This window comes from Anolis sagrei, chromosome 1, assembly GCF_037176765.1.
Source record: "Anolis sagrei isolate rAnoSag1 chromosome 1, rAnoSag1.mat, whole genome shotgun sequence".
Taxonomy (NCBI): Eukaryota; Metazoa; Chordata; class Lepidosauria; order Squamata; family Dactyloidae; genus Anolis; species Anolis sagrei.
In genome coordinates this window covers 93,872,210-93,886,369 of record NC_090021.1, presented here as the reverse complement: position 1 = coordinate 93,886,369, position 14,160 = coordinate 93,872,210, and the positions used below count along the sequence as shown (strand labels likewise).

Here is a 14,160-nt window from a genome sequence, read left to right as displayed (position 1 = left end):
CTCTTGCTCTCCTCCAATAGCAGAACACGACCCCAGCCGCAGACCTTATTTTAGGACTCGTGGTCCATGGGTTGGAAACCACGGAGTTAGATGTATCCAGCTGGCCACCATGAACAACAGAGGACCTTCGAGTGAATTGCAAGGCAGTGTAACTCAGTTTAGGGATATAGCTGGTTGGCACACCATGATGAAAAGTTGGGTGCATTGGCATCAAGCTGATGAAGGAGCATGGCTGAGCCTGTGGGCAGGGCCACTCATACACTGACCAGCACATAGGAATCTAGTAATTTTAAAGGCTTTTTTAGAAATTAAGCTGAGGGATCTATGCAGTCCAGTGAATCACATTTCAATGTCTGTCATAAACAGCCATATTTTGGATAAGATACATCATATTTGCATTTAATTGAAAACCCTGTTGGAGCTTCTGAGGAGCCATCATACATGATATATATCACTAGTGTATGTTGTCACAATAAAATTTTCACAATATTTTATGAGGTGGACCAGATTAACAGATGTGACAGGGTAAGCAGGAACATATTCATAAGTGATTTATTAATTTTGGTTTTGCAATTAATAATTTGCATTTCTTCCAATGGAGACAACACATATGCAACACAGTAATCTCTGTAATATTACATTCCAAGTGCAATGCGCACAAGGGAATTTTAGGGACAATGCTCATAAAAGGATGAAAACAATCACAATTTACTGACTGCCTTATAATTAGAGATCACATAATCAGCTATTCCACACAGGCACATTTTTAAAGCCTTATTCTGAACTTCAAATAGCAGAAAATAGTGAAAATCTATTACTGTAACTAATGCCAGCCTAACTATGCTATGAAACTGAGAACAAAATAGTTTTCACCTACGTATAGAAGATTAAAAAAACAAGTATATAAGAGGAAAATCCTCACAGTCTTAAGCCAGAGTTTGGTACGTGGTTGAAATAGCATGGTCTAAACATCCAAATGTTATGCCATTACATGGAAAGGTGAATGTCTTAAATACATAGGTGTATGTTAACAAAGTAGAAAATGTGAACTTCCTGAAGAGTAGCAGCAAAACCTGAATTTTCTAAATTCCTTGGAAAATAGCAACTGCTGGCACAGAGGGACAATCTGAGTAGCTACTTTCCCTCCCTACATTTCTTTGACAGGAATGAGGCCAACATCAGGAAAACATAAGGCACTTAAAGGAGGATTTTTATGCTTAGCGCAAAATATGTCTATTTAGTGGTATTTTTGACAGCTACTCTTGGCTCAGTAATGAAACTGGCTCAAATTTCAATCTTAGAATTGTGTAAACCTATTACACTTTGGAAACCTGCTATAATTTTATAAGCCAAAATATTATAAGCCATTCAAGAATCAGTAAGAAAGGTAATAGCTTTTGAGTTTCATTAAGCATAAGCAAGGGCTGAATCACACTTCTTAAGTATATTACTCTTATGTTTATTTCTTAGAATATATTTCTATACTTATCTTTGATTTATCAAACTAAAAGTGATGGGGAAACGATTATTTTAAGGCCATTGTACCACCTACCTCAGCCATGCTGCTTGCTGAAAGCTGGGTGGCCAATTTACTGTTTCATACACCTGAGCTTATTGTCTTTTTTTAAGGAGAGAAGTTGCCTGAAAGGTCTTTCAAGTTACAGTACTATTTGCTAAATGTTACAAACTTCCTATACAACATTATTGAAGTGACTACAATTCAAGCTAGAAGGGCTAGAGAAACCGTAATAGTAAAATGCACTTACATTTTTACAAGAAGCCAAATATCACTAGCAATTTAACATCAAGTATTACATTTTCCCCATGAGTTTCATTGCAGCTCATCCAGGAATAACATTTAAACCTACTACTAAGTTACTAGTATTTAAACTGCATGTGTCATGCAGTTTGCAAAATAAACACCAGCAATCGTATTGACAATTAAAAGCTAAAGCGGCCCCAAGGACACAGTCAGCTCAGCTTTATAAATACAATCAATGCTTTATGAAACTGATGAAAGGGAAACTAGGTTGCTAGGTGGGAAAAAATACCATTCACAAAGTCATGCACATTTACTGTGGCTCTGAAATAGCCATAAATGACAAAATAGTACTCTCACGTATAAAGCCTGTTGCTTTGTTTTCCAAGGCAAGTAATCCGAAGACATAAGTTTAGAAAGATTATATGAAGGCTGGACACACTGTTTTTTTTCCATTTCTATTTCACTAAAATTACTTGAAAATGGCATATGAAATATGTTTATTCTTGTTTCTACCAAAGGAAGTAGCTGCAAATGGAATAACATTCATTATACCTTGAACAAATAAGATGGCACAAATACTGCAATTTTCAACCTACTCATTAAGGCACTGATCTTTCTTCTTCATGCACCAAGGAATCTGTATTCTCTGATCATTATTCTTCCTATGGCTGCTTACATCTGAATTAGAAAACAATTACCCTTCTGACATCTAGTATAGAAAAATATGGGCTTCCATAATTCCTAAGAAAAAAGATAGTATTCTACAAACCTGTGTCAGACCTCTGACAGAACATGATATAACTCCGTAATTTTCACACAAATTGTCATGGGCAATTCACATTTTAATAATAATATGGGGGACATTGCATATAAGACTAACTACCTTAGACATTGCAATAATAAGATCACCTAATAAGTACACTGCTGTCACTGAACACAGTAAGAATTTGGCATGTCCGGTAAAGGAAAAAATTCCATAGTAGCAGCTGCTACAAAAAAAAATTAAGACAGCCAATAAGGATTCATGCAAAATATTGTAATTAATCTTGCAGAGCAAGACAGGATTCACACAACCTCCTTCCAAGCATGTTGCAGATATATATTCTTTTAATAAAACTTTTGAAAAATATTGTTTTTAATTACTGTCTTCTATAAGGAATAAAGATCTTTTGGTGCAGCTAACCACAAATATTCAGCTATTAGAAGTCCATTTAAAAGCAACATATCCTAGAGAGTATGATAGTTTTGTTCTTTTGACTTGCAAAATTTGTACAGAAAGAAGATAACTGCTTGCAGACCCAGCACAAGGACAATACCACCAATGAAACTGGCAGCATCAAAAGTGGACTTGTGAGAAGGCGGTGTTGAAGTTGGCTTGTGGGTTACAGGATCTGCAAAAAAAGGGATTACTTATTGATAGGTTGTGCGATTTATTTTCTATATTATATTTTAAAATAACTATACAATTCTGTATCCAGAATTTTTCTTCATCTTGCAAAACATGCAACAATCCCATTACCAAAAAAATAATAAAATAAATCAAAATCAAAATCAGGACAAAGATAGCCGTCATTACCTAGATCTCTTCTAGCTGCTACTTTTAACTGTAGTTAGAATAAAGGATACTTATAACATTTAAATATTTCAGACATGATGCAATTAAATTTTGCTTTTCTTTATTACAATTCAAGTAACATAATTAGATAATCTAACTCAACGAGAAGATGAATTAATTTAATTTTTATGTAAATAAATAAAAGATTACCTGACGTATGTGGAGTAGTTATAATTACTGTAGCATTAGGAGATGTGGGTCTTACTGGATGCGATGTTGTGTTACCTATTTCCGAGAAAATAACACCAAATTGATTAACCTTAGAACTCAAGTTGGAGAACTTACGATGTACAGTTAACTACCTTTCATAGTAAACATATTCAGTGGAAGATTTTATTTAGAAAATAAGGTAACTGCTTGAATTCTAAGCTGGCCCACATCTACATCCGGAGACCAGGGCAATTAAAATATCTAAAATATGATATAAACACATAATATAGGAATAAAAAATTAAAATACCAATTGGAATCAGGAAGTCTATATAAGGTGACCCAAAATGAAGTATGAGTTTATTTTTCATCACAATATTTCTTTTCAAAATTCTAGTCACTGTGGAACAACAACCTTGATGAGACTGCAGGTCAGCAGAAGAAACAGGAAATGTAACCCTTTATTTTGTTATGTTTGGAGGAAGAATCTTGCAAATGTCTTTTCCTTTCCTGCTTTCTCAAATTTTATCACAGGAACAGAAGTTTAACCTTATTCTTTAATCCACATTTTCACCATCAGAATACTATAAATTGTACATACACTTAACCCTACACAATTACTGCACCGGGACTATGGCACAACTGGTTGGGAGTCAGCTGCATTAAGATCACTACTGACCGAAAGGTCATGAATTCGAAGCCAGCCCAAGTTGGAGTGAGCTTCTGACCTTTGTGTAGCTTGCTGTCAACCTCTGCAGCCCGAAAGACAGTTGCATCTGTCAAGTAGGACATTTAGGTACTGTTTATGCGGGGAGGCTAATTTAACTAATTTACAACACCATAAAATCTCTAGCAAGCAAGCAAAAAAAGAATGAGGAAGTACTTCATCAGTGTCTCAAATGGACAGTGAAGTGACAGCTCCCCTGGTGCCAGAATACCCTCATGAAAGCTGGAAAGTTAAATAGCCTCTGTGTGTCTGTCTATATATGTTGCGTGTCTATGACATTGAATGTTTGCCGTGTATATGGACATTGTAATCCGCTCCTTGTGCATGTTCTGTTTACAATTTCTCTTAGTTATTACCAAGTAATATATTTCTGCAGTCATTGTGAATCCATAATATTCAAACCCCCCATCCATTTCTAACCCCCTTCAACCCAGATGGCTCATCAATTGGCATCCTTGTTTTTTGCTAGTACAGATGTAAGGGGCTACATCTAGGATTAGCCAAGTAGATGTTCTGTCTGTGCAAGTCATAGAATCAGTCGTATACACAAACAAACTTCAAACTTTTCTTATCCAATTTACCAAAAAGACGTAGCAATACTGATTTGCAGGCAAGGACCTGCAATTATTCAACTATTCAAAAAGACGTCCTGGAAACCTTTTGGTACATACAATTTTTATATTCTATTAAACCATTTTGACTTTTAAGCAAATAACTTTTTTACCTGTGGTTGGTGGATGAACTGTGGTAGCATTGGTGTCTAAAAAATGGAAAATGGAAGGAATCAGAACATACTTTCTGTGCAGATCATGCACTAATTATTCATCCGTTGTATTTACTGCTGCCTCTCGCTCAGCGAAGTCATGCCTCAGTCACAGCACCACATATAGCTCTTGTACCTACCCTTAATTCTCACAACAACCCTCTAAAGGCCCTTCAACACAGCCATATAACCCAGAATATCAAGGCAAAATAGCCAACAATATCTACTTTGAACTGAAATATCTGAGTTCACACTGCCATATATCCCAGTTCAAAGCGGAGTGGAAAGGGCCTAAATTGGTCAAATTGAGAAAGTGAGCGGCCCTTAGTGTGTCACTGTGTTGCATGGCCAGTGGGGACCCATACTTCCAGTCCAGCATCTTAACAATAGTGCAATGACTTTTCTCACCATGTTATACTGGTTTTATAAAAGAAATCTCATGTGGGTAAGAACAATGACAAATAAATCTAGAAGAGCCCAAATCCAAGAGGAGGCCAGGTCTAAGTATCACATAGAATACACTGTTCTGAACTGTCTATCCTTAATTAGACCCCCTTTTATTTTCCCATCTGTTCATCTACTGCTGCCATATAATCATTTCGTCAAGCTGTAAAATGCAGGGAAATGTTACTGGCCAAGACCTGTATTAATGTCCTAGCACTTCAAAGAAGTTTTGTTAAACCTAATAAAAACTACATATAATAAAAAATCTAACAGAGATGTCCTCTGCAGAGTGTATAAAGACTGCTGACTTCATCTGTGGATTTAAAATTCCCCTTTATCAGATCTTTGCCCCTGTAGCCAGTATGGTGGAATAAATATGGAACCCACTGTAAATAGTTTTGGTCACTTGAGAAGAAATACTTTGTATAGTTACAGCAGCAATTCCCACATGCCTTTGGGCCCTACATGCAGTACAGCCAAAGCAATAAAGATGATTAGGGGCTGCAACCACTGGCACCTGCCATGTTTGGGAGCCCTGCTGTTATGCCTCTACTAGGGATACATGGCACATAATGGCAGATGTTCTTGTTGTGTGGCTGAAGTAGCAGCTATCTTCAACGCAATAAGAGCATCACAAAGAGCAGCTTGCACATGGTGCTTGACCTGATGGCACCCTTAGCTTCCTTTGTAAAAAAGAACACATTTCAGATAAGTACGTTCATTGGATTGGTAACCTTCATTTACAGATCCTTATAGAAGGAGACAAAGAGGTCTGCATACAACAAGCTAGGTGATAAAAACGATTAGCTCAAAATAGGTTAGTAGCCTCTACTTTTAGCTCTTCAAGATGAAAATTATTCTTCCATACAAAGCATAGAAATTTAGCAGGCTTGTAGGGATAAAGAAGCAAATTCCAGGTTCCAACCAACTTGCTTGGCACCCATTGCCCAACCATCCCTCTTCTTCACTGAGTCTTTTGTTTCTATGACAAAATCTCAGTTTGTCAGGGGGGTTTTTGGGGGGGGGGACGACGACGACATAGGGGACTAGAAGGCTTTACAACAGAAACTTTCCTGTTGCTTTGAAAATGTCTATAGTTTAGTTTTCCAAGAATTAAAATGTAAAACATACTGCTTTGGCAATTACTTCCATTAGAAACTTCCATTAGAAACGTATCTACATTGTACAAGCAAACTTACACAGCTGTGAACCAGCTTTTGAAGCTACTTTTTCACTTGGTAATACAAATTATTTCCTTGATCTACCGAGGTTTTACGTAGAACAGAGGTATCAATAAATTGAGGATTCTGTTCTTTAAACTAGCAAATCAAACTGCAAATTCCTATACAATCTTTTGTCCCCACGGGAAACTCCAGCCTTCTGTATAAATTCAGCAAAAGATCCTGACCTATCTTAATGTAAATCAAAGGTTACCTGGTGTTGGCGGAACAGTTGTATTTGTACTTCCTGTAACATTAGCAGGCGTGGAGGTCACTGGATGCAAAGTTGTATTACCTATTTCAGAGAAAATGCCACCAAACTTATTCATCTTGAAACTTGACTATTTAGTTAAAGGATTTATATAGATACATTTAATCTAAAATACCATATATTCAGCTATATATTTTATCCAGGAAATAGGGCAACCACTTGATATTTAAGCCAGCCTTCCTTTACATCTGGACGGCCAAGGCATTTAAAATACATTATGACCACCCACTTCTCTGCAGAACCACTACCCATCATTTTACTTATCTACACTGCAAAAATATTCTTCCAGGAAATGTTTTCCGGCCTCTCCAGGTTCTCTTGTGCTATTTTGCAATCTTGGCACAAGTACAGTTAAAATATAGAATTAACTACTACCCTAATTTTCAGCCCCCCCCCCCCCCAGAAGGTCTTTGATGGGATATGATGAGTTGTATTGTAGCCAAAGTATGACATAAACACATAACGGAATAAAATATTAAATTCTAATTAGAAAATGCCATAACTAAGTTTATGTAAAATGACCAAAAAGGAAATGCAGTAATAGACCACTGTGTATACAGGGTTTTTCTTTCCACTAATACAAATCTTAATACATATTTAAATTCATTTTCAAATTGTCTCATTCAATTTACTAAATGGAAGCAAGTAAGTATGTTACCTGCGGAAGTTACGTTGACTGTTACTGGGCTGGCTGTGGTAGTATTAGTAGCACCATCTAAAAAACAAAAAAGAAATCAGAAAGTACTTTGCTATCCAATCCAGAGAATCACTGCTTTACTAGGATTCTGTTTCAGTTAACTGGTCTTCCTCAGGCCTTTAAAGCATTATGGTATTTGCCAACTGCCTCATAGTCCCACCTTCCTCCAACAACAAGAAACTCCGCTGAGGATCATGACAATATAGATGGCATCCCATACCACAACTTTAAATGATTGCATTATAAATACATGGGGAACAAGATAGGCACCACACAGAGGATAGACCAGGCATACACAAACTTTGGTCCTCCAGGTGTTTTGGACTTCTACCATTCCTAACTAGTCTACCAGCTGGGATAAATCAAGAGTCATCCCCTACTCTTATCACTCAGCAGACCTTGTGGAGAAGCCTCCTACTGCCATTCAATAGAGTCCTTCTTTGATGCTGTGGTCAGTGGTAGAAAGTAGTCAAGAGATCCAGAAAGGTCAACAGGGTAGCATTCCCTATTTGTCACTGGATGTGGGTTGTGAGGGCCACTAATTCAATTTCATGTATCATAATCTGCCCTAATATCAGACTGAAAATTGTCCAAAAACCATAGGGGTGTGGGTTGTGAGGGCCACTAATTCAATTTCATGTATCATAATCTGCCCTAATATCAGACTGAAAATTGTCCAAAAACCATAGGGGTTTTGGACAATTTCTGAAAGACTGATTAAGAAAGTTTGGAATTCTGTGGTGATAAACAAATCAGAGTTATAATTCACAACCACTCAACTAGATTAAATTTAAATCACAGATTTCTAGAAAACTGTGGATTACTAAACAGATTTGCATAGGATAATGCAAAGACCGGCTATGCTGTAAATCTCTTCTTCCGTAACGATGGAACTATGCTTAGAAAGAATGTAAGTATTTGAGTATTTTTCTTCTATTTTTATATTCTTACTTTTTATCTTTTCATAGGGGATTGCAACTGATATCCCCTCAGATGTTGTTGAACCACAATCATTATTACTTACTGTTGGAGGGCCCCAAACGGACCTCGTTGATTTCAGGGTTACACCATATGCATATAATGCCATCCCTCCACATTCATTGGGTGAGGAATGCAAGACCTCCGCAAAATGAAAAAACTGCACATTTTAAAAAACCGCTGTTTTTTTTTTTACCTGAGAGAACGCATCACTAGGTATCTCTAGGTCCTCCAAGATGACTTTATAGTCAACTTATGCTCATTGAGGCCAACTAAATAATTAAATACATCTGAAACTCCATGTCTAGTGATGGGCTCTGAGTTGCAGTAACAACCAAGAAAGGGCTTAGGCAAATGCTGACTTAAGTGTGTGTAACTATGAAGGAAAAAAGGCAAATACCATGTTGCACATAACTACATAAAGAATTAAACTTATAATACCATGCCATCCTTTTACATCCTTTTACACTTAACATTAAATGTAATTATTATTTAATAAGAGAGAGAACAACATATGTACATTTCCCACAGTATCAATCTGATAACTATGTCCAGGGACATAGTATATTTCGAGATCACATGTGGTGCCAAGCAATCATGAAGCTGTAACTGAACAAGACAGCCTTACCTTGATGAAACAAATATTTCCAACTATAGAACCAATCATTAACAATATAATGCAGTGACACTGAGCTTCATACAGTACATAAAGTTCTAAGTTTGATAGTTAATAGAGTAAAATGATTCCTTGACTTCTGTTCTGCACCTTAATTACTTATGTAATCATATAATTACCAGAACCAAGGGAATTCTATTAGCTGTCAGACTTCACACCTGTGTTCTTTATACTTTATTTATCAACCTTTCCCTTTGACAAACCAAAACTACTGACATAGTTCACCATTTCTCCCAGCACTGACTCAAAAGACATAAGGTTATCTATTATACTTCCATGTTTGTACAAAAATCCCAGCTCACTAATTTTCACGTCAATTGATTAATCCAAATTACACAGCTGTACAGTACTGAATTCTTTTTGATACTTCTCAGAGCAATTTTTGGAGGTTATTTTCTCTATGAGCAGGTAGAAAGATGAATATCAGAATTCTGGGAGATTCTAAGGAGATTACCTTTTTTCCCCTGAACAGAAGTTCTCAATCTTTGGTTCTCCAGACATTTTGGATATTGACTGGCAGAAGCATCAATTAGCATGGTCTATTATTAGTGGTGTAGAGTTCAAAAACATCTGGAGGACCAAAGATTCAGAATCACCAATCTAGACTATTCCTAATGGCAGCTCCCACAGTAACAAGGTATAGCGCTCACACAAAAACGCAACACATCATTGGCCAGGGAAGAAGGCTGGGCCTGTAAGAAATTGGCTCTATCATCTTTACTGGACTCCATCAAGTGTAGTATTGTGAGGAGTGGAAAAACTCAGGTAAGGTAATTGAAAAACATCAATTTCAAGCAATGTCATAACTAGAAGTCGTATAATATTGTTTTTGGAAGTACATTAGCCCACACTAACTTGATTATTGGGCAGGCTTCCCTCAAATTCTTTGTGAGGTCCCATACACATTGAGGTTTGCATTATGCAATTATAACAATGATAGGGGAAATTGAAGACCCCCACCCCTAAATATTTGTATATACCTCTAAATTAACAGATCAATCCAGCAATCACAATCTTATATTTCTCTCAAGATATCTCTCATTTTGGAAAGGATCTGGCCTGAAGAGCTGATCCTGGCCCTTTATTCCTTTGATCGGTATGCCCAAACCCTGCACCAGGATTTGGACTTTCCCCTGAGATATGGCAGTCCAGACAGCTGCAGCTGGTTCCTATGTGGATACAGTTGAGGATGTCCTGACACTCATCCCATGCTCACTGGTCTAAGGCAGCCTGGGGATACAAAATGGCTGCCCCCTCTCTGCGTGTTACTGCTCATTCCTGTGACCCATGAAGGTGGGAATGGAAAGAGATAATGATGTTCTCCCCCCACCCACCCTGCCTCCTCCATGAGCCACAAGGAGGAGACATCCACTGAGAAGGTAGGCCACATATTTGCAGGGACATGTGGGGTCTCTGCTCAAATGTTTCCCACTGGAAGGATACCCTTCCTTCCCCTGCCAAGGCAGCTCAGATGTTTGGGATGCTGGTTCTGGCCTGCATTATTGGACTATGCAACTGACTATATAGAATCATAGAGGGAAGAGATCTCGTGGGCCATCCAGTCCAACCCCATTCTGCCAAGAAGCAGGAAAATCGCATTTAAAGCACCCCTGGCAGATAGTCTTCCAGCCTCTGTTTAAAAGTCTCCAAAGAAGGCGCCTCCACCACACTCCGGGGCAGAGAGTTCCACTGCTGAACAGCTCTCACAGTCAAGTTCTTCCTAATGTTCAGGTGGAAATTTCTTTCCTTTAGTTTGAAGCCATTGTTCTGCGTTCTAGTCTTCAGGGGAGCAGAAAACAAGCCTCCTCCCTATGACTTCCCCTCACATATTTGTACATGGCTATCATGTCTCCTCTTGGCCTTCTCTTCTGCAGATTAAACATGCCCAGCTCTTTAAGCCGCTCCTCATAGTGCTTGTCCTCTAGACCCTTGATCATTTTAGTCACCCTCTTCTGGACACATTCCAGCTTGTCAACCTCTCCCTTCAATTGAGGTGCCCAGAATTGGACACAGTATGATTCCAGGTATGGTTTGACCAAGGCAGAATAGAGAAGTAGCATGACTTCCCTGGATATACTGTAAGAGCAGAGTGATTGAAAGATTATAAATGTATTTATTTATTTACTGCATTTGTATACCGCCCTTCTCAGACCTCAGGCGACTCAGGATGGTTTAAAGTGGCAACGATTTGATGCCCCAAAACACTGTAAAACATTTAAAAACATTAACACATAATAAAAACCAGAACAAAAATATCAAAATCATAAATCTTTTACGTCTCCTAATAAAAATATTATCCAGTCGTTCCAATTCCTAAGTCTTTACCTTGCATTTTCAAAACGCTAGCTCAAACAACCAAGTCTTGAAACACCCATTTTTTTTACAAAACGTTTAAAAGAGAAGAAAAAAAATAATTTTAATTGAGCTGATAGTAAGACCTGCTCTAAGCCCCAACTCTGGCAGTCTTTAGGAGGAGCCTGAAAACGTGGTTGTTCCAGTGTGCCTTCCCAGAATAAGGAAATCTCTCAACAATATGTCCTCAAAATGCACTTTACCGCTGATTTAGGATTAACTGCGTTCCCTCATCTCTCTTTGAAAACCCTATCCCTGTTATATCCTACCTTGTTCATGCCCAGCACTATTTTTTAAATTTTAAATTATTACATTTGGCCCAGCCATAGGTTTTTTAATGCTGTGTGTTATTTTTTTTTGTTTATTGTTTACTGTATATACTCGAGTATAAGCCGACCTGAATATAAGCCGAGGCCCCTAATTTTACCACAAAAACTGGAGAAACGTATTGCCCCGAGTATAAGCCGAGGGTGGGAAAAGCAGCCGCTATGGGTAAATTTCAAAATAAAAATAGATATCAATAAAATTACATTAATTGAGGTAAAATGTTTTTGAATATTTACATAAAACTAACTTTAGGTAAGACTGTCCAAGTCTGATAGAACCATTATTCTAACCTTCTTCACTGTAAATGTGCTGACGTATCCTTCCAATAACAATAAAAAGAGTACAATAATAAATGTAATAATGATAATAGAGTAAAACAATGAAAATGTAATAACAGTAATATTAGAGCAGGCATGGGCAAACTTGGGCCCTCCCTCTAGGTGTTTTGGACTTCAACTCCCACAATTCCTAACAGCCTACTGACTATTAGGAATTGTGGGAGTTGGGAGTCCAAAACACATGGAGGGAGGGCCCAAGTTTGCCCATGCCTGTAATAGGATAAAGTAATACATGCAATAATAATAATAGAGTAATATAATAAATGTAATAACAATAAATAGAGTAAAATAATACATGTAATAAAAATACTAATAACAACAGAGTAAAATAATAAATAACCTTGACTTGAGTATAAGCCGAGGGGGACCTTTTCAGCCTAAAAAAGGGGCTGAAAAACTAGGCTTATACTCAAGTATATACAGTATTTTTGTTTATGTGATTTATATTTATATTTATATTATATTAATGTAATACAATATAATACTAATAATAATTCAATATTATAATTATAATTATATATTTACATTACATGTAATATTACTAATAATATTACAATATAATGGTATAGTGCAATATAGTAATATATACTGATATTGTACTATGCTAATAATATAATATATTGTATGAAAATATATATTGTAAGCCGCTCTGAGTCCCCTTCAGGGTGAGAAGGGCGGCATATAAATGCCGTAAATAAACAAATAAATATTAATTGTATTGCATTGATTATTTTTGTTAATTGCTTTTGTTTATTGATGTACTGTGGGCTTGGCCTCATGTAAGCCACACAGAGTCCCTTGGGGTATAAATAAAGTTTTATTATTATTACTATTATTATTAAGCTGCCTCTTTAGAGTGTGGTGGAGTTTCCTCCCCTGGAGGCTTTTCCAGCAGAGGCTAGATGGCCATCTGTGGGGAGGGCTTTGTTGGTGCATGGGTAGAATGGGCGTGGACTGGATGGCCTACCTTTCAACTCTAATGGGAGTTGTAGTTTCACAAGGCCTTTAGCTGGGCTGTTGTTGCCTCACCTTGGATTCTACTGAGATGTGGAAGTTAAAAGTCGAGTCAAACAGTGTAGGTCCACCGTCAGACTTCGTGATGTGGCTCTCAAGAGAAGACAAGCCCCAAGGAAGGCCCGCTTCTGGGGGAGGCAGTGCAGGAGGGCCTGGAGCGCCGGAAACGGCGCTCCAGGCCCTCCTGCACTGCCTCCCCCAGAAGCGGGCCTTCCTTGGGGCTTGGAGCCGCCTCAGGGCCTCTCTCCCTTCGTTCCCACCCGCTCTTTTCTTCCCCTCACCTTCCTGGAGGGCCGAGGCGAGGAGCAGCACAAACAGCGCCCACCCCGCGTTGCTCCAGCAGCTCATGACGGCGAGAGCGTCGACCGAAGCGCTTCCACCTCACGACGACGAAGAAGAAGAAGACCCGAAAGTGAGCCGCCTCGTCGCGAGCCTGGCGTCACGTGACGCGGCGGTTGAGCAGCTCGCGCGAGTAGGCGAAGAAGAAGAAGAAGAAAAAAACCCCAACGTTTCCTCGTCACGTGACCTCAATCAATCTCGCCTGAGCTGGAAAGATCTTGGAAAGGCGAGAGAGGAGGAAAGGGGGAAAATAAAGGGCAGGGGGGCGTGGCGCTCGTTGAGTGTTACGTCACACGTGACGTCAGAGAGGCAGGGTGAGCAGGTGTTGCTAAGACAGACCTCTGATGCATCCCCTTTGCCTGCTGACTTTGGGGGCAGTCAGTGGTTCCCAACCTTTGGGCCTTCAGGTGTTTTGGACTTCAACTCCCAGTAATCCCAGCCAGTTTAAGAACTGGGGGAGCTGAAGTCCAAAACACTTGAAGGCACAA

The 14,160-nt window shown here is 38.4% G+C and overlaps 1 protein-coding gene across 1 annotated transcript; it reads right to left on the bottom strand.

Annotated features, from left to right (window-relative positions):
* Positions 1–536: 536 nt before the first annotated feature.
* On the bottom strand, positions 537–13,915 carry CD164 (CD164 molecule). The gene is made up of 6 exons (XM_060753151.2): positions 13,615–13,915; positions 7,610–7,666; positions 6,895–6,975; positions 4,978–5,013; positions 3,528–3,602; positions 537–3,153 (listed from the first exon to the last, which is right to left on the bottom strand). Exons 1-6 carry the CDS (start codon positions 13,679–13,681, stop codon positions 2,990–2,992), a joined length of 480 nt encoding a protein of 159 aa, XP_060609134.2. The 5' UTR covers positions 13,682–13,915; the 3' UTR covers positions 537–2,989.
* Positions 13,916–14,160: the final 245 nt, after the last annotated feature.

Coding starts and splice junctions, on each gene's coding strand:
- CD164 (XM_060753151.2), bottom strand. CDS start 13,681: ATGAGCTGCTGGAGCAACGCGGGGTGGGCGCTGTTTGTGCTGCTCCTC. Junction 7,667..13,614: donor CGCCTCGGCCCTCCAGGAAG/GTGAGGGGAAGA, acceptor TTTGTTTTTTAG/ATGGTGCTACTAATACTACC. Junction 3,603..4,977: donor AGTTCATCCACCAACCACAG/GTAAAAAAGTTA, acceptor TCTCGGAAATAG/GTAACACAACATCGCATCCA.